General features: G+C 40.6%; 1 protein-coding gene across 1 annotated transcript; it reads left to right on the top strand.

Annotated features, from left to right (window-relative positions):
• Nucleotides 1-540: 540 nt before the first annotated feature.
• On the top strand, nt 541-17,113 carry FEM1B (fem-1 homolog B). The gene is made up of 2 exons (XM_037155658.2): nt 541-1,471; nt 10,699-17,113. Exons 1-2 carry the CDS (start codon nt 1,224-1,226, stop codon nt 12,332-12,334), a joined length of 1,884 nt encoding a protein of 627 aa, XP_037011553.1. The 5' UTR covers nt 541-1,223; the 3' UTR covers nt 12,335-17,113.
• Nucleotides 17,114-19,897: the final 2,784 nt, after the last annotated feature.

The following is a 19,897-nucleotide window of genomic DNA, read 5'->3' as shown; positions in this document are numbered from 1 at the left end:
CTTCCCAGGACACCTCGTCTTTTCTTCACCGGAAGCAGTTCCCGTTCTCCCGTGACCTTTCTCATACATTTCATTCACCTTTCCAGGGATGGTGGGGCAGACCTCCCGTCCCTTCTCAACATGGTGTAGCTGCCCTCGAAGTCTTCCCACATTTTGGAAGCTCAAAGAAACCGCTCTTTTCCAAATATGGACCTTGTTGGGTGCCCACAACCCTCTTCCAGAGCCCCCAATCAAGGATAGAGTGGCAGGGGATGGGTCCCCAGGTGTGTGCCCACACAGTCTACACCAAAATGGGGCGGGCCCTGTAGCCCACCGGTATCAACAGGTCAGTGCCCACAGCCAGTCTCAGTTCCTGGCTAGGGATCCCCCAGGTACGTGTGGGGGCGAGGGGCAAGTGCCGGGCGTCAAGGGCAGTGAGGACATCCAGGCCCCAGTTGGGGATGGGCGAACTTCGCGCAGCAGAACCTTTCTTTCCCGGGGCTTCGTTTCCCAGCCGGGCGGCTTTGGAAGAGACACCCCACTTTAACCGTCCCTCCCGCTCGCACCCGCCCCCTCCCGACCCTGTCTGGAGAGGCTCCGCTTCTTCGCCGCCGGAGGTCGGAGCTGCTGCTGTGCTCGCGTTCCGCATCGCTTCAGGGGTCCCCAGAGCGCGGAGCTCCGAAGCCATCGACAGCCCCTGGCACTTCTGAGCTCCAGTGGGCGAACTCCTGCGTTTTTCGTCCACCCGGGGAGGTCGGAGAGCGGAGGTGGAGGCAGTTTCAGGCCTCAGGCCTGGCGGGCCGGGTTGGGTGAGACGCGCCCCGCATTAGCTATACCGGGTGCCCGCAGCCCTCTTGGGACCTCACCAGCGACCCGTAGCTCTGACACGCGCTGGTCTCAGCCCGCGGGAAGGACGGGTCCGGCCTGAGGCCTGGGGCGGCGGCCACCATGGAGATCACCTCGGCCCAGGGCCTGTGCCAGGGCGCGCCTTGGGGGCGGCCCTGACCGCCTTCCTCCCTGCTGGTGCTGGGTCGCGGACGTGCCCCCTGCGGCAGTCCGCCACCTCTGCCTCTCCGCCCTCCCCGGGCCGCGCTACTGCCTGGGCGCGGCGGCGGCGGCGGCGACGGCGCCCTGTTGAATGGGCTGTGAGGGCCCAGGTTTGTAGCGCTGGCGAACGCGGCCTCCGGGGGCGCAAGGCAGCAGCAGCGGTGGCGACCAAACGGGTGTTGGAGTTGGCGGCGGCCATGGAGGGCCTGGCTGGCTATGTATACAAGGCGGCCAGCGAGGGCAAGGTGCTGACTCTAGCCGCCTTGCTCCTCAACCGGTCTGAAAGCGACATCCGCTATCTGCTCGGCTATGTGAGCCAGCAGGGAGGGCAGCGTTCTACGCCCCTTATCATCGCAGCCCGCAATGGCCACGCCAAGGTGGTGCGCTTGCTGTTAGAACATTACCGGGTGCAGACTCAGCAGACTGGCACCGTCCGCTTCGACGGGTAGGTACATCCCAACTCTAACTTCCTCTTCTATTCGCGCCGACCTACCACTTCATGGGTCCTCCCCTCCCTCAATGTCTTCATGGAGGTATCTCTTACCCCTTTTTGTACCTCCTCCTGCCCCATTATTGCCCACCTCATCTTCCAGGGCTACTCCATCCCATGTTTTGTCGCTCGTCTCATCAGCCCTAACATTTTATCCCTTTAGAGGTAAATAGCCACACCCTCTGTCTTGATGCTTAGTAGTTATTCTTCTGTAGATAGTCTGTGAGCAAGCAGAAAGGCGGAGATGGCTGCCTTTTCAGGTTTTACCTTTACTAGTACTGAGGTTGTAACTGAGATCAGAAATTAAAGAGGTCATCAGGTAACACTGAAGACCTCTGATGAGTGACTAGGCCATGATGAGTGACTTGGCCAACCAGTTTTTACTCCTTCAAGTTAGTGGTCTGATAAAGCCCTCAGTGGTTTGCTGGGGCCTTAATGTCAAAATAAGCCCCTAGAACCAGCAGCAGCTCCAGATGCAGCCAGACACCCCCAAATAGGACTCTGACTCTCCCATATTGCTGGGGGTAGATATACTGACTGCAGAAATGGCACTGGACCGGTTATAGATGATACGATTGTTAAATTACATGTTATCCTGTGATATTGTGGGGAAGCTTGCTAATTTACTGTTTTTCGTGGTCGGGAGTTCAAAAATTCATATTGTCATACTTAAAATTTGCCTTTTGGGTTTAATTGTACATTTTTGGGGGTGTGATAATATTGAACACAGAATTGTCAGGTTTGACATTCTTTTTTCTGTGCTGGGTGATTACAGAGTGTTTTACAGATTACAACTGCATAATGATTTTGCTTCATTGATTGTGTTTTTTTTGTTGACTTGTACTAGTACATAAGCTATTCTGATATTTTCTTTGGAGGTGGATGTGGTCCAGGCATAAAGATGCATAGCTCTAGTTTTGGGGATTGAAAACTGCTTGGTTAAAACCTGATTTTTAAAAAATCACTTCTTGAAGATGACTAGAGCATTGATGAATTTTGAGTCTTTTTCTTCTGTTTCAGAAGAGAGGAAATTATTTTAGGTATTACATTTTAATGAAATGATGGCTCATGGGTGGTGGTTAATCTCCCTTAATACCTCTCTAGACATTAAGGGGATTTTTTTTTCATGTTGACCAAAGATGGCAACCTGATTCATGTTTGCTTCCCGTACTGGCTTCAATGTCCTTTTTGTAGCTCCCTGCAGTCCCCTGATGGGACCTCCCTACAGCTCCCTGCCCTCAGCAGGAGTGAAGCAGAAAGACCCCTGATCTTCTAGCACCTTTCCAATTATATAGGCACATGCATCCACTGACACACAACTCTGCAAAAACAGCCCTTGGGGACAGTGCTGCTAATGAGCTGGTTAAGACCTATTTGGATGAGGGAAGTATACTGGAAAGAAACCAGTTTTCTAAAGAATTTGGAAAGGCTTTGTTTTTATTGCTGTCTTTTTTAACCATCAAAGAGAAAGATAGTTTGAGATGGCAGTTAAAAAGAACTTGTAATGACTAGAAATTGAGCCTGTGTAGTGGCTTACTCTGCACTGCACTGGCCTGTGAAATTAAGGGATTCAGTGAGCAAACATTTATTGAACACCTACTATGTGCAAGGCTGTGTGGTGTTAATTGGGTAGGCAGAGATGAATAACATATTGTTCCCAGTGTGAAGGAAGACAGTGTAGTGGGAGGGGGCAGAGAAACAGATCTGTCAGTGAGGAATTGCAGATGTTATGCCAGTTAGGTTTCTAGAAACCTTTGAACTACCAAGGGAAACAGGAAGAAGCCTGGGAGAATCAGGGAAGGCTTCACAGCCAGGTGATGTTTGAGCTGAGTCTTGAAAGGATTGTAGGAAGTGAAGAAGAGGGTCTGCAGCAAAGCACACTTGCAGTGACAAGTGTTTCAGTGCCCTTGCAGGAAGGGATACAAGCCGGGGAAATTAAGCAGAGACTGTGGGAGATGGGATGGAGGTGGAGGCCAGACTTCCATGGTCCTTGTATGAAGTAACAAGAGTCAGACTGGTGAGACTGAAGTCGCAGCCGTTTCTGTCATCTGTGATTTCGTCTGACCCTTCTTGAATCTATCTTTGTTCATTTATGGATCATTACAATTATGAATTTATTAGCTGCTGTGTTAAAATAGTTTAGTATTTATTTTATTTATTAAATGCCTGTGGTGAGCCTAGCTAGCCCTGTGTCACATTCTGTGAAGATACAGAAAAAATGTCAAGTTCCCACTTTTGAGGAGCTTACTAGTTGACAAAGGAGAATTGAAGTTCATAGCCACCTTTCTGCCCACTCATATGACTCTGTGAGAGTATTTTGCAGTTTATCCCAGTCATTCTGGCATTTTAGAACCAGATAAAGAGAGTGTTACTGTAAATGTGATGATTTCACTTCACATTCATTCCAGACATTGTGAAAATGTTAGCCTGAGTGAAGTGTTCACAATATAAAGCTCACTTACCCCTCGGGGGCTGGGTTTTGAGGGACTTAGCCAACCCACCATTTTCATTAATTTATTTATTGGCCTATTTTATTTTTATTTATTTTTCCTTACCTGAGGATATGGTTTTTATTGATGTTAGAGAGAGAGGAAGGTGTGGGGGGAGAGGGAAACATCATCTGCCTCCTGCACACCCCCCGACTGGGGATCAAACCTACAACCCAGGCATGTGCCCTGACTGGGGATCGAACCCTTAGTGTCTGGGACAGTGCTCCAACCAACTAAGCCATCCAGCCAGGGCTGTTATTTTTTTAATTGAATTTATTGGGGTGACATTGGTTAATGAAATTATGTAGGTTTCAGGAGTACAGTTCTGTAATACATCATCTGTATATTGTATTGTGTGTTCGCCACCCCAAATCAAGTCTCCTTTTGTCTCCATTTATCCCCCTTTAACCCTCTTCTACCTCCCCCTCCCCCCTCTTTTGCTCTGGGAATCACCATACTGTTGATACTGTTGTCTTTGTTTGTGAAGTTCCCCTCATACCCCTGCCCCTGAGTCCCTTCACCTTTTTTTACCTGTGGTACATTTACAGAATGGAATACTGCTCAGCTGTTTAAAAAAAAAAAAGAAAATCTCACTGCTCACAACAACATGGATGGACCTGGAGAATATTATATTATGCTAAGTGAAATAAGTTAGTCAGAGAAAGACAAGAACCTATGGTTTCACTTATGTGTGGAAATCTAATGAACAGAATAGTAACAGACTTACAGAGACAGAGAACAGACTGCCAGCTATCAAAGGGAAGGGAAGCTGGGGGGCTGGATGAAAAAGGTAAAGAGTAATCCAAAGCCCCATTTTAGATTCCATTGCCACTTGAGACCCATGGCCAGTTGGGGACAAACAGGTTCTCTGTGCTTGCTAATATAGATTAGTGTTTCTTGACTTTTAGTTACTCGTGTAGCATGTTCACAATTTTTTGCCAAATTTTTCACCACCTCTCCTGTTAGTTGCCTAATATTTTAAAAAGTCTTACTTCTTAGCTTTATACCAAGTAACTAAGTATAAAGTTAGTTATATCATATACCAAGTAACTTAGCTTTATACCAAGTAACTAAGTATAAGTTACTTTATATCAAACCCATAATTACAAATTACAAACCCGTAATTATGGGTTTGATATAAAATGTGTTTTCTGCGTGTGTATGTGTGTGTGAGAGACATTAAAATAGAAAAAGTGTGTGTTCTGCCTAAAACTTCCATAATACCTCAGGAAACAAAAATGGATTGATTCGTAATACAGTTTCAGGGGGAAGGGACCACCCACCCAGATTAAGCTCCACAATGATACTTGAGACTCCTTGTTCATATTTTTAGAAGCATCATTTGATATTATTTTACTTATGGCTTAATATATGAAGGCTAAACTTGACACAGATGAGTAGGAATGACAGAACCTTCAGTTGGAGAATGGGAAGATGTTAAGAATGTTATAGAAATGGAACAGAACAAAGGCTAGGTGTCACGTGACCATGGAATTTTGTGCTGGTTTGAGTTCTTTGGGCCTCATGCTCTGTGCCAGAATTTGTGGGGACCCCTACCTATTCTATATCGGTACTAGTGGAGGTTTGCCAGCATGGGTGGGAAGAAGAACAGGACCTCTGGGAATTCTGAGGCTTTTTGTTGAGTGCTCTTTTCTTTAGTCCTTATTCAAGGATATATTTACTGATTTTAGAGTGAGGAGAGAGGGGAGAGAGAAGGAGAGGGAAAGAGAAAGAGAGAGAGAAAGAAAGGAAAGGAAAGAAAGGGAGAGAGAAACACACTGACCGGTTGCCTCCTGTATGCACCTGGAACGCCCTGACCAGAGAGCAAACCTGCAACCTAGGTATGTCCCCTGACCTGGGATTGAATGTGCAACCTTTTGGTGTACAGACATGCTCCAATCAACTGGTCACCTGGCCAGGGCAGTGCTCTTATTTTTAAAGTCAGTGCCACTATTAATACTTTTAAGGGACATCCAGGTAGAGGGAAGGCATGAGAGTTGCATCATTTGACATCATTTAGAAAGTCATTGCTAGTATGTATTTCCAGGAATTATATTTGATCTTATGAATGATTTTAAGGACTTTGGTTAAAATAAAGTGCTGATTATTTATATTTAATGAATTTTTATTTCCATTTTAAATACTTGAACCAGACATTTTTATTTCAAATTGAACCAGAAAATAGTTGAGCTTAGTTGTGCGAACAGCAGTGTTTTTATATTGTGAAGTGTTTCCATCATCTGATACATATTGTTTTAAAAGGTGAATGGATATCAGATCATAGTGTCTTGATTTTTTAAGATGAAATAATAATAGAGTGTTTGCATTTCAATTTTGGACTAAGTCTAGAAAGATAATAGTTTTATATAGTGTTTCTCCTGTAGACACTAAGTAAATGTTGCGTTGATTTTTACCAAATTTTTATTTTGTTTAAGGTGGTATATGCTTATAATTTTAGCTGAATTTTATGAATAAAGGAATGTCAGCTGTTAGGATTATAATTAATTCTCTTTAGTCTATTTAATATATTTTTTTAGATGTGAAAATTAAAAAATTACTACAGTTAATGTTTCTGAAGGACTAGTCATTTTATAATACATTACAGTGATTTTTTAAAACGTAAACTATTTAAACAATTGTAACAGCCTCGGTGAAAATAGGTACTGGAAACTTTTTAAAGGTGTTTGTCACAAAAAAATATGAAAAAATGGAAGTTATTAGGCTATACCAGGGAAAGTATGAAACTATTGCAAAAACCAAGTGAAGTATATACTTGTAATTTAATTTTTACTCTTACATCATTTTTGGAAATTTGAGATCAGAAAATAATCAATTTTTTCTCTCTGTTAATCTTTATTTTTTTAATTTTAAAATATTTTATTTATTTATTTTTTTTAGAGAGTGGCGAAGGGAGGAAGAGAAACGTCAGTGTGTGATTGCCCGTCTGTGAGGTCCATCCATGTGGTTGCATGTGTCAGTAGTGTTATTGAGTGCTTTGTGGTAGTCCATTGTATGAATACATGGCAGTTTGTCCTGTTGATGCATATTTCGGTTATTTCTAATGTTTGGTTGTTTTGAATAAAGCTGCTGTGAACATTTCTGTATAGGTTTTCTGGTGGGCATTTGCATTGTTTTCTCTTTAGTATATACCAAGTATGGAGTTGCTGGCCATAGGATGGGTGTATATTTAACTTTAATAGTTATTGCCAGTTTTCCCTAAGTGGTTGAACTAAATTACATTTCAGCAACTTTCACCAGCAATGAGAGTTTGTGTTGCTTCACATCATGGCCAACAGTATTGTCACATCAGTTCTTACTAATTTTAACTATTCTGGTGGGTGTGTATTAGTAACTCCTGGTTTTAATTTGCATTCCCCTGGAATTATCTTGAACGTTTTTTCATGTGTTTGTCATTTGATATCTTCTTTTGTGAAGCGTCTTGTTCAGTCTTTTTACCCATTTTTAATTGGATTGTTTGCCTTTTTCTCATTGATTCGTCAAATACATCTAATATATGTGTTCTCCCAGTGAGTGGATTCCCTGTTTTCTTTCTTTACAATGTCTTTTGATGAGAAGCTTTTAATTTTAATGTAGTCTAGTGAATCAAATTTTTTCTTTTTTGGTTATTGCTATTTTTGCATTCTGTTTTAAGAATTTGTCATCAACCTCGAGGTTATGAAGATAGTGGTTTTTTTGAAACTTTTATTGTTTTGCTTTTCATATTGTAGGTCTATGCTACTTCTATAATTTTTGTGTAGAGTGTGAGGTACAGTAAGAGTGAGGGTTAATTTTTTTCTCCCATACAGGCATTTGTTGCTTTAGCACCATTTGCCAAAAGACCATACTTTGTACCTGAATTTCCCTGGAGCATTCGTCATATATCAAGTAACTCTATGTGTGAATCCGTTTCTGGAATTTTTGTTTGTCTGGTCTATCCTTGTGCTATGACACACTATCCTTTTTTGTTTGTTTGTTTTAAGATTTTATTTGTTTTCTTTCAGAGAGGAGAAGGGAGGGAGAAAGAGAGGGAGAGAAACATCAGTGTGTGAGAGATATTGGTTGCCTCTCATAAAGCCCTCAACTGGTGACCTGGCCTGCAATCCAGGCATGTGCCCTGACTGGGAATTGAACCGGCGTTCTTTCAGTTCACAGGCTGGTCCTCAATGCACTGAGCCACACCAGCCAAGTTCACTATTGTAATTACTGTAGTTTGTTCTCCAATTTTTTTTCAAGATTATCCTCGCTGTGCTAAGTCCTTTGCATTTCTATATACATTTTAGAATTGGTTCTCAATTTCTACACACATGGGGGTGCATGTATGTGTGTTCACACAGTGTACCTGCTTGGATTTTGAATTCGACTGCATAAATCAATCTGTAGATTGTTTTTGGGGAGAATTGACATCTTAACACTCTTAAGAGTCTTCTAAACCATGCATGTGGACTATTTCTCCATTTACTTAGGTCTTTAATTTCTCTTACGAATGTTTATGGTTTTCAATTTGGAAATCTTACATATTTTTTGTTAGACTTGTTGCTGAATATTGATTTTTCTGGTGTCTGGTATGCTTTTTGACAGTGAAAGAAACATTTTTGAACCCTGTGTATAATCATGACAAAAATGTAATAAATGAATTTTAATTAAACTAAATTGTTTGTAAAAGGTACAGTTGGTCCACTAAAACACATCATGGATGTAATATCTTATTTTTCTTATTCTTTCTGTAGTTTTCAAAATTAAGTTAAATAACATTTAAAAAACAATTTAAACGGAGACTTCAGAAGGCTTCTAATTTCTTTTGAGATTTCTCTCAGCACTCAAAAAGCACAAATACTAAGTGTGCAGTTAGGTTGAGTTACCCCCCCTTACATATCCACCCAGGTGGCTAGTACCTAGATCACGATATAGGATATTTTAGTAGTTTTAAGCCTCTTCCCAGTTAGCCCTACATCCTGTCCCATAGGTAACGCCATAGATAACTGTACTGAGAAGACTTTGCTTACAGACATTTTGTGTCATTACTTGAAACTGAAGAAGTAAACTGATTTTGAATGATTATAAAGTGGGTTTTTTATTTTCAGCAGAAATAATAGGTGGTGGTTTTGTCTGGGTATTGTTAATTGGGGTTAAACCATGATATTTATATAGTTTTATGTTTATGTTTATATAGGGGGACTATACTCTTTCACCTCATGGGAGGTGTAATGTGACCTGTGTTATGTGGTGAGAAACTGACCAGTCAGGTGTTTAATAATAAATTGCTCTAGTGCATGTTATTTTTGATTGATCTTTTTCTTTAACATGTTCAAATATGTATATTTATTTTAGTGCTTCTAGCACAGCAGATTTAAGTATCTCTAGCAAAAATATGTTTTTAGGATTGAGGGTCAGTAATAGATTGAAATGTTGGGAAACTGAGGTTGGGGAAAATTTGAATTGGAAAGGTGGGTAAGATTGGCTTCCTAGCAAGCTAATTTTATTTTTAAAATCATCGCCCAAGGATATGTTTATTGCTTTTAGAGAGAGAGGTAGGGAGGGAGAGAAACATCAGTGTGAGAGAGAAACATTGATTGGTTGCCTCCCATCCCGACTGGGCACATACCACAGCCTAGGTATGTGCCCTGACCTGGAATCAAACCCACAACCTTTTGGTGTACTGGACGACCTCCAACCAACTGAACCACCTGGCCAGGGCGCAAGCTAATTTGATACAAGTAGTGAAAGTAGCATGTATTAGACACTCAATAGGTAGGTGGTAACTGTGAAGCTGCTGAGTCCAGTCATAGACCAAAGGTCAGGGAGGGTGCCTACTTGGTTTTTGGAAAGTATTAGTTGTTTACTGCTGTTAGTATTTTTTCCCCAGTGGCTTAATCAAGGAACATACATAGACATGATATGGACACAATTTAAACTTTTAAATTGGAGTATAACGTATAGAGACAAGTGCACTAATTAGAAGTGCATGTTTCACAAAGTCCCCTTTGTGCTTCCTGACATTCACTACCTCCCCCTAAATGAACCAGCGTCCTGCCTTCTAACACTTCAGGTAGATATGTAAATGCAGTAATATAATACATTCTGTGTTCTCTTGACTTCTTGTGCTCAGCATCATGATTATGTGATCCATTCATATTGTTGTAGGAGCAATAATTGTTTCATCCTCTTTGCTGTAGTGAAGTATAATATTTGCTTAGCTCAGATCATCTTAGGGCAAAGTTATCTGCTTAAATACTTTTCTGCCTAAAGCAGTTTCTAACACAATGTTACCGTAGGAATGGGGTGGTTTTCTTACCGACCTGCTGAGACAAACTGGTACCTGGGGGGTGCCGGGAATGAGGAACATGCTGTGCTGTTATGTGCCCGTGCGTCAGTTTGGTGGTAAAGAATTCACCTCCATACATTTCTTCTATCTCAAGTTTGTTTACTTTTGCTAGTAAAAAGTAATGTTTTTAGAAAAAGTTTATATACTTCAGTAATAATAGTAATAGCTAACGTTTCCTGAGCTCATACTAGGTACAGGTACTATACAAAGTACTGTACTTAAAATACCTGGTTTTATTTTCACCAAAAATAATGTTTTATTAATATTCTGTAGATTGAGGCTTTGGTCAGTATAATGAATACATTCTGTACGTTTATGTTAGGGTACGTGGCCTCCACTTTCTAACTCTTTGTTCTTTTCATGGATAATAGGTATGTCATTGATGGAGCCACCGCTCTTTGGTGTGCAGCGGGGGCGGGACATTTTGAAGTCGTTAAGCTTCTAGTCAGTCATGGAGCCAACGTGAACCACACTACAGTAACTAACTCGACCCCTCTGCGGGCAGCATGCTTCGATGGCAGGCTGGACATTGTGAAGTACCTGGTTGAAAATAATGCCAATATAAGCATTGCCAACAAGTATGACAACACCTGCCTAATGATTGCAGCATATAAGGGACACACTGATGTGGTCAGATACCTTTTAGAACAACGCGCTGATCCCAATGCAAAAGCACATTGCGGAGCCACGGCACTGCACTTTGCGGCCGAAGCAGGGCACATAGACATTGTGAAAGAGCTGATAAAGTGGCGTGCTGCCATAGTCGTGAACGGCCATGGGATGACACCACTCAAAGTAGCCGCCGAAAGCTGCAAAGCTGATGTCGTCGAACTGTTGCTCTCTCACGCTGATTGTGACCGAAGAAGTCGGATTGAAGCTTTGGAACTCTTGGGTGCCTCCTTTGCAAATGACCGTGAGAACTATGACATCACGAAAACGTACCACTATTTATATTTAGCCATGTTGGAAAGGTTTCAAGATCGTAATAACATTCTTGAGAAAGAGGTCCTCCCACCAATCCATGCTTATGGGAATAGAACTGAATGTAGAAATCCTCAGGAACTGGAATCCATTCGACAAGACAGAGATGCTCTTCATATGGAAGGCCTTATAGTTCGGGAACGAATTTTAGGTGCTGACAATATTGATGTTTCCCATCCTATCATTTACAGGGGAGCTGTTTATGCTGATAACATGGAATTCGAACAGTGTATCAAGTTGTGGCTTCATGCTCTGCACCTCAGACAGAAAGGTAACAGGAATACCCACAAAGATCTTCTTCGATTTGCTCAAGTTTTCTCACAGATGATACATTTGAACGAAACTGTGAAAGCGCCAGATATAGAATGTGTTTTGAGGTGCAGTGTTTTGGAAATAGAACAAAGTATGAGCAGAGTAAGAAATATTTCAGATGCAGATGTCCACAATGCTATGGACAATTATGAATGTAATCTGTACACCTTTTTGTATTTAGTGTGCATCTCCACCAAAACACAGTGCAGTGAAGAAGACCAGTGCAAAATCAACAAGCAGATCTACAACCTGATTCACCTGGATCCCAGAACTCGGGAAGGTTTCACCTTGCTGCATCTAGCTGTCAATTCGAACACGCCAGTTGATGATTTCCACACCAATGATGTCTGCAGCTTTCCAAATGCGCTTGTCACCAAGCTCCTGCTAGACTGTGGTGCTGAGGTGAATGCTGTGGACAATGAAGGGAACAGCGCCCTTCATATTATTGTCCAGTACAACAGGCCCATCAGTGATTTTTTGACCTTGCACTCTATCATCATTAGCCTAGTTGAAGCTGGCGCTCACACTGACATGACAAATAAACAGAATAAGACTCCACTAGACAAAAGTACAACTGGGGTATCCGAAATACTACTCAAAACTCAAATGAAGATGAGTCTCAAGTGCCTGGCTGCCCGAGCAGTTCGGGCTAATGATATTAACTACCAAGACCAGATCCCCAGAACTCTTGAAGAATTTGTTGGATTTCATTAAGTGACTGGATATGTAAAATTGTTTAATGTGGTGCTAAAAAGTAAAGAACTTTAATCACAGACAATAGAATTATGTGTTCATAAATTCTACTTTTCTTTCCACTACCCTTTCTCCCCATCCTTCCTTAGTTTTGTATTTGGTCTTCTTGCCTCATATGGTAATTGATTTCAAATACACTTTAAACAAAGCCACATTGTTTAGATATGACTAATCTAAGGTGTTTGAATATTGGTTGGTCACTTGACTATTTTTCTTCCTTTTTTTTTAGGAATGAATATAAAGTGTTTTTTATGTAGCAACATTATGATTTGAAGTTATGTTGGAAAAAACTGCCTACAAAAGTATTTCTGTTAAGCCTTTGTCAGCATGTTATCCTTGCAGCAGTTTTGAGGATTTCATGAAGAAAAACAACTAAAAATGAACATTAATAGTAATGTGATAACCAGGTGTTCTGCACATGCCAAACTGCTGTAGGTAGTTTTCGCTCTTCCAATAATCATGTGATACAGCACATTATAACATCAGGAGGGCTAGAAATTATATAGCTGCGGATTAATCTAAAAATGTGCTAATTTAATAATAGGTATAAATTTATAAAGTTAAATCCATTGAAATTGTTGCATTATGCTGGGTGGTATATACCAAGTAGTAAAATCTTAAAATAACTTTCAGAGGATACTGATGGACTATTTGCCTTTAGGCTTTGAATTCTAAAATTCTTTGAAGTCTCTGTTTGAATGTAGTGTATCTACATTGTAGCAGTCTGCATTTGACTCAACTCACAAACATGTAAAAATTATGATGCTGTGTTTTCTTATGAAACAAATTGTCACATATAGTTACACATTCTATCTTTTTTTCTCTCTTTCCTCCTGTGTGCTCTCTTAAAATTTGGAAACTACTTCTCCGAGGGCATTATTTGTGCCTCCCTAATAAGGTGTGTATGACAGATGAAAGGAACCAGGATATTTTTAATTTTTTTCACTTTCTTTATTTAGTCTGTGTAAGAAGTAGAAAAATAATCACTAGTATGGTATAGGAAATCAAATATTTTTGATGATGAAAATAATTTGCGATGCCACTTTGAGAGATAATTTCTGTCTGAGAGCTGCAAATTTTTCAACCATAAAATTATGGTTGTCCACTTATCCCGACAGGCTGTACAGAGGTCTTTATGTTTTTGTTTTTTTTGTTGTTTTGTTTTGTTTTATTGGCAACATTTTAAATGTAAGACTAAAAGAGTATTCTGTGATTATCTTTTAAGCATCACAGAAATTCAAGTAAAGCGTACACACCTATTTTTATTGATGTTAAAAATGATAAAATTAGCTATATCTGTATTTTTCTCTCTAGTGCCAAATGAATGCCTTAGCTACTCGTAGTGCATGGTACTGTAAGTAAAGACCTACAGCTTTCTTTTTTCGTTCATGAAAAGAATTATAATGATGTAGCAACATCAGATATAAACTTAAAACCTGTAAGGTTTCAATTAACATTTTATGTATGGATATTGTTTTGTGAAGTGTAAGAGAAAGGTTGCAGTTGGATCAGTATAAACATAATGACCAAGCCAAAATTAGCACCTAGGGCCTTAAATAAAATAGAGATACCCCACAAAATGTAATACTTTGAAGGGTGGGAGGGAATGGAAGGGGGAACTTTAAAAACCTTTCCCCCCAAGAATGCAAGATATTTTATAGCTACTGTAGTTAGAGTTTGTGTGTCTTCTTGCTTCAGTTAGGATGTTTTGATTGTGAACTCTGTCATGGTGATGTATTTCTGTTTTTCTAACCTGAGATTTTTACAAGGAAGGTTTTTAGGATGGTTTAAAGGGAGGTATTTGAATGAACCCTAATTTGAAAATTACTGGCCTTGATCCTCCTGGTATGAGTCAAGGAAATACTGTACCTTGCTTTTGGCAACTCTTAATGGACTGAAAGAAAATGCACGTCATCAAGGTGAGTGAATCATGCCTTTCTACAGCTCAGATCAGACCCTGCGTTCTTCAGATTTCAAGGCCTGCTTATTTGACGGTATGAGGAATGGCTGTCATACTTGGTATTAAGTTGGTTTCATTAATAATATATATGGTTTTTATATACCCAAACTTAAAATATCATATAAAATTGCATGTTTTAAAAACCATTTCATCCCTTTGGCTACCTAGGACCAATACTATTTTAGATATTGTTTATTTGTAAAGTGAGGATAATGATTATATGTACATATTTAGACATCAAAATCTAACGGCACAGTGTCTTTGAGAAGGGAGAACTGAATGCTGGAGAAAGTCAAACTGCTGATTGAAATGCTGACAAAGTTGGAGAAAATTTGAAGACAGTGGAATAAACTATGAACTCTGATAATGGTAACTGGTTTTTTTTTTTTGAACTATAGTAGAGAAGTGCGTTGTGCACTATATTGCTAAGGATCTGATTCTGCTTGTAAAATAAATTCAAATATGTATTGTGAAACACCTGTATAAAACCATTTTTGAAACAAGTGATCTACATGCCTGTTTTTTTATTTGTTTTTGGTAGAGTTATTTAAAAATATGTTTGGCCAAACCTTTCCCAAGCTTAAGTTGTGTCTTTAAATTTTTGTTTAAGGGACATGAATAGGTAAGAAAGGTGATTGTTCTGTATCTCAGCTCTGAGAACTCCAGGCTGTCTCCATTTTCCAGCCACTTTTTGTCATTTTGCATTTCTTATTGGTAGGATTAAGCTCTGGATTGTAAGTCTTCCTTGATAACATTACAAATTCAACCAAAACTTCTTTGTCTTACCTCAGTAGTTGTGAGTGAATGCCTGGGCAAACCATGTAAAACTTAGCTTGATTTTGTGCTTTTAATAGAGTTGCTAAAATTGAGTTCTTGAGTTTAGGTAACTATTTAACTCAAGGAACAGGCAGCAGATCCATTCCCTGAATCGATGAAGAAGGGAGATGCTTTTGGTGGAAGAACTCTGGCGCGACACCGTGTTTTCTGTCTGCCCTGGTTGCTCAAGGAGGCCGCAGTCCAGCGAACGACCAGAAGGCTCTTTGCTGTGGGAACTTGAAACCAACAAAGCAAGCTTCGGTCTTGCTTGTTTCTGGGAAGGGTTTTATTTCATGATATTAATCTTGGTTGATAACTGGTAATTATGAGAAACTTTGGTGTGATAGCACTGCGTGAAGTAAAATATGATTTGGGGGCAGTGGGTCCCTAAATAACTGCATTGGGCGAATGATTTTGAAATTAAAACCCCAAGGGAACGACACCCTGTCTCCAGTCTCCACCGCAGCTCCTTTATGGGCAGGACCGTTTGGGTTATTCGAGCCAAGCGTTTCTGGTTTGGAGTGGGGCAGGGGAAGGCGTGAGTTGCTGGACCTTGGGTCACAGTTTGCTGGTTTAAGAAGCAGCCAGTGATTAAACTAGTGAGTAGATGGATAAAAGTATAAACGACTTGTTTTTATGGTAGGTTTTGTGTAAAAATCGCAGATGTTCCTTTTCAGGCTAGCCAGATGTACCAATGTACAGATGACATTCTATTTTTCCTCACTGACTATACTATAACATTAAAATGCGTTAAAGAAATTTAAACTCTGCCTTTTGGTCTTCGACAAGTTAGTTACTACTAGTTCATAAAATTTTAAGCTGTGTTCTACTGTGAAAATGCACAGCTGTGCTCTGGATACCCTCTCTGGAAAGCAGAAAGCTCCTAATTATGAGTGGCACGTTGCAGGGCTTTCTCATACAGTTCTGGCAGATCTGCCCACGTCTTCAGGTGGGCTGGGTTTTATCGCATCCCGCCCCCAAATATGGGATCTGAAATAAATACTACACCGATAGTGGTGATAGATATATTAATTTTTACAGCTGTAAAGTAAATGTGGTCTTTAGTCCTAGGTTTGTGGTGTGTTCATTTGTGTTAATGTGTAGGGAAGGGACATTATCTTGATGGTTATGGGGAGTGTATCTTGATGTGTGCGCAGGGGTGAGTATTGCTAAGTCATTAACAGCTTTTCATTTAGGGTGAGTCACGTGATGAATGAATGGCCTAATCAGAAAAACAAAGGAGCGAAGATGCAAGCTTTGCCAAATGATGAAGTGAACAAGGTTTTGTATGTTTTTTATCAGGTGTTGTAAAATTTGTGCATGGCTTTTTTCATTGTTGTTGCTTAGTAACTGGTAGAGGAGAAAACGTGATGGGGAAAAAACCCCTCAGCTTTGCTAACCAGTCTTCTCAAAGGTGCATAGTTGGGGAGGGAGATCTGACTGGCCTAATGTGTTAAAAGAGCCCATCCTTTACAATATTCACCCCATCCTGCAATCTTCCATGTAGAGGAACTAAATTGTTGTATTCTAGTAATTCACTGTGATTTATAACGAACCAGTGATGTTATTCTATTGTGCACTTTTGTCAAACCATCCACGTGACTTTAATAAACTTAGTAAACTTGCTGACTGCACCAGAGATCTGTTAGCGATTTATATATTGCATGACATTTTCTGTTTGACATGTAGAATCATTTTTAATTTCATGGCAATTGACAGTCCTAATAGCTCAGCTAATTTGAAACTAACAAAATTGCTGTGTAAAAGGAAAAATGGTGTTTGTGTTGAGTAAATGTTTTAAAAAAACTACCTTGAAGTTTGTGTCTTTATTGTTCAGTGTGCCTTAGTTGAGACAATGTTTTGTTGAATTGATTTGGAAAAAAGTTGTCAAAAGTTACACATGTACATGGGGAATATACTCAAAGAGTAAAGAAAACTTTAAATGGTAAAAGAGAAAGACAGAAAGAAAAAGACAAGTCCCGTCCCATCTGTGTTTCCCAGTTGGACTCTTCAGAGGGCGGTCACCTAACTAGTTTCCGGAAGAGCTTCCCAGGACTTTCCTTTGCATGTGTGTACTTATTTTTTCATTAAAAAGTACAAATGGCTTTTACCTTTCCTTCACTACTCTGCATCTTGTCTTGTTCATTTTACATGTCTTAGACATTTAAAAATTTTGGAATGTATAGATTAAAAAAAACAAAGCTTCATAGCAATTAATTCTGTGGGTGGCCCTAAAATTTATTTAACCAGACTTTATTATTGAACTTTTAGGTTTTCAGTTTATTTATATTCCAAATGATGCTTTAGTAAACACCCTAATACACCGTATTACTAGAACAAGGTCATTACTAGCACTGCAACTTCTTTTTAGTTACTGTTTACAATATTGATAGGAATTATCAAATTGCCTTCTATCTCCCTATACCCTTATTGACATCAGCCAGTACCTAATCATTTAGTTTTTGCCCAGATGATTGATGAAAATGAGTATTTAATGGTTGAGATCTGTGTCCCTGTATCTACGAATGAAGTCAACACTTTCATCTATAGTTACTGACCTTTTGTATTTCTTGGGTTTTGTCTTGGTTTGGGGTCTTTTTCTTGTTAGAAATTTTTTTGAGATTTCAGGAAATTTTTGTAGAAATGTCACAGTTTGTAGTTTGTGTTTTGACTTTGGCATTTTTATATTGCCAAATTTATCTTTTTTTTAAAAAATGGATCTGAGTTTTGTATTTTGCTTATTATTGTAAGGTTGTCTCCAAGACCATACATCTTTTAATCTAGGGTTTCTCCTAGTCATTTAATGGCTTCTCCCTCCTATTTCCCTCTTCCTCCTTTTCTTCCTCCTCCTCCTTAGGTGGTTAGCAAAACTTGTTGGCAAGTGTAGACAAAATTGTATTTTCTAATTTGCCAGTGCTTTGTAAATTGGTTGTCCTTAGGCCATCCCAAGAGCAGGGCTGGGGTTTGCTCCTGCCTCAACAAGTGGGAACAAACTGCTGGAAATTAGCACTTACTACGCGCCAACTGTGTATCGGGTACTATGCCAGGGATGCCCGTACGCAGACAAGAAAGAAGGTTCCCGTCCTTGGTAAGCTCGTTGTCTAACTCTATGCTCCTATTTGAAATCAGATTTTCTAGTTTTCCTCAGATTGTCATTTTTATTTCCCAAGTAAAATTTCATGATGTCACCTTTGACTTTGGCTTGGGCCACCTTCTGAAACATTTCTGAAAATGACATTTGAGAGTTGCTGCTTGTTTTCTTTAATATAGTCCCCAGAAGGGAAGAACAAAGAACATGAAAGGCTGCTAAGACAGGGTAGATCCATTAAGGAATGGTATCCCATCCTTTTTAAAACGAATGTTTTCCCGCTTATGCCCTGCTGTAAGCCTAATGAGTTTGCTCGGTGCATCTTAGCCTGCATCACAGTGAGAAGTTTCAGAGCCCCGCTGCCAGGCTAACCCTCCTCACGCTAAACCAGCAGAGCTCCTCTGTTCCGTTGCAGTTTTTGTTTTGGAACACGCTGTCCTACTTTAGTGTGATGTCAAAGCTAATGGAATAGACCGACACAGAAGCACTCTGCAGATTTTAATGGCATCGATTAAGCTTGCCTGACCTTGGGGAAGAGCCCAGTTGATGTTAATATTAATCTATGGATAATTTGCAGGATTTTTTTAAAATGGCAAGAATAGTGCAAAGTAAAGGGCTGACATGAATTAGCCAAAAATAAAAACAAAGGCTAATGTATTGAATGAAAACAGGATCATTCACCACTGAAGAAGGCACATCTGGTGGGGGAGAGACCTGGCCGCTTCTCATTTGAGGTGAGGTGTGGTTGCAGTGGGTCACCATGCCGGAAAAGGAGCGTGGGTAAGCCAGCTGTTTCTATTATTGGCTGCTTGGCATCTTGGTGCTTGAAGCCAGTAGGACTGACTCAAGTCTAGTGTCTTATTCTGGGTATTGACACTGAAAGTCTTGAGTACCGATGGAGATAGCAACTTGTAGCTTAAAGCCCTCTAGGGAAGGCAAGGTCCACACCTCCCAGGAGCTTCTCCACACTTGCCTGGCAGAGTTATTCTGTTGTATTCAAGTTAGCACTTTGCCCATTCCATCTGATACTTACCTTGGAGAGAGGCACCACCTTAACGGAAGGAGAACCCAGGAACTCCACTGTCTGCACTGGAAGGAGGTCCCTTGGGGTTTTTTTTTTCTGGGGCATTTGCCCATAGCTGCCACCAAGATAGGACCCAGGGCAGCTAAGAAAGGCTGCACTGTTTCAGAAACTGACATTGACAATGAGAGTAAGACTTTCATGGGTCTAGATCCCTGGTTCTCTTAAGTTTTAATGTGCTTGAAATTACCTCATAGTGGATTTGGGAGGTCTAGGTAGGACTTGGTCTGTCGTTTTGAGCTGGCTCTCTCAGCTCTGGACACATAATCTACTTTGAGAAGCACAGTTGGCCCTCTGTGCTTGCATGCCCGAGAGAAGCAGCACTCACGCTGGATTTCTCCTTTCCAGCTCTCAGCTGGCCAGAGCTGGCACCACAGTCGGCGTCCAGTTCCCTGCAGAACACCGATGGCATAAGGGCCCGAGGTCTCTCTCGAATCTGCCTGCGGGTTGCACCTTAGCTTCTGTATCTTGTCTGAGGCCTGCTGCGCCCCACATGAGCTCTCCCCTGTCAGAGTCGACAGTGACACCAGAACACTGCACATCTCATTTCATAACTTGCTGGACAGTGAGCCTAGAACT

The sequence above is a fragment of the Artibeus jamaicensis genome, unplaced genomic scaffold (genome assembly GCF_021234435.1).
Source record: "Artibeus jamaicensis isolate MK-2021 breed Jamaican fruit bat unplaced genomic scaffold, CSHL_Jam_final contig_548, whole genome shotgun sequence".
NCBI classification, from domain to species: domain Eukaryota; kingdom Metazoa; phylum Chordata; class Mammalia; order Chiroptera; family Phyllostomidae; genus Artibeus; species Artibeus jamaicensis.
This window is presented reverse-complemented; position numbering and strand designations above follow the sequence as displayed.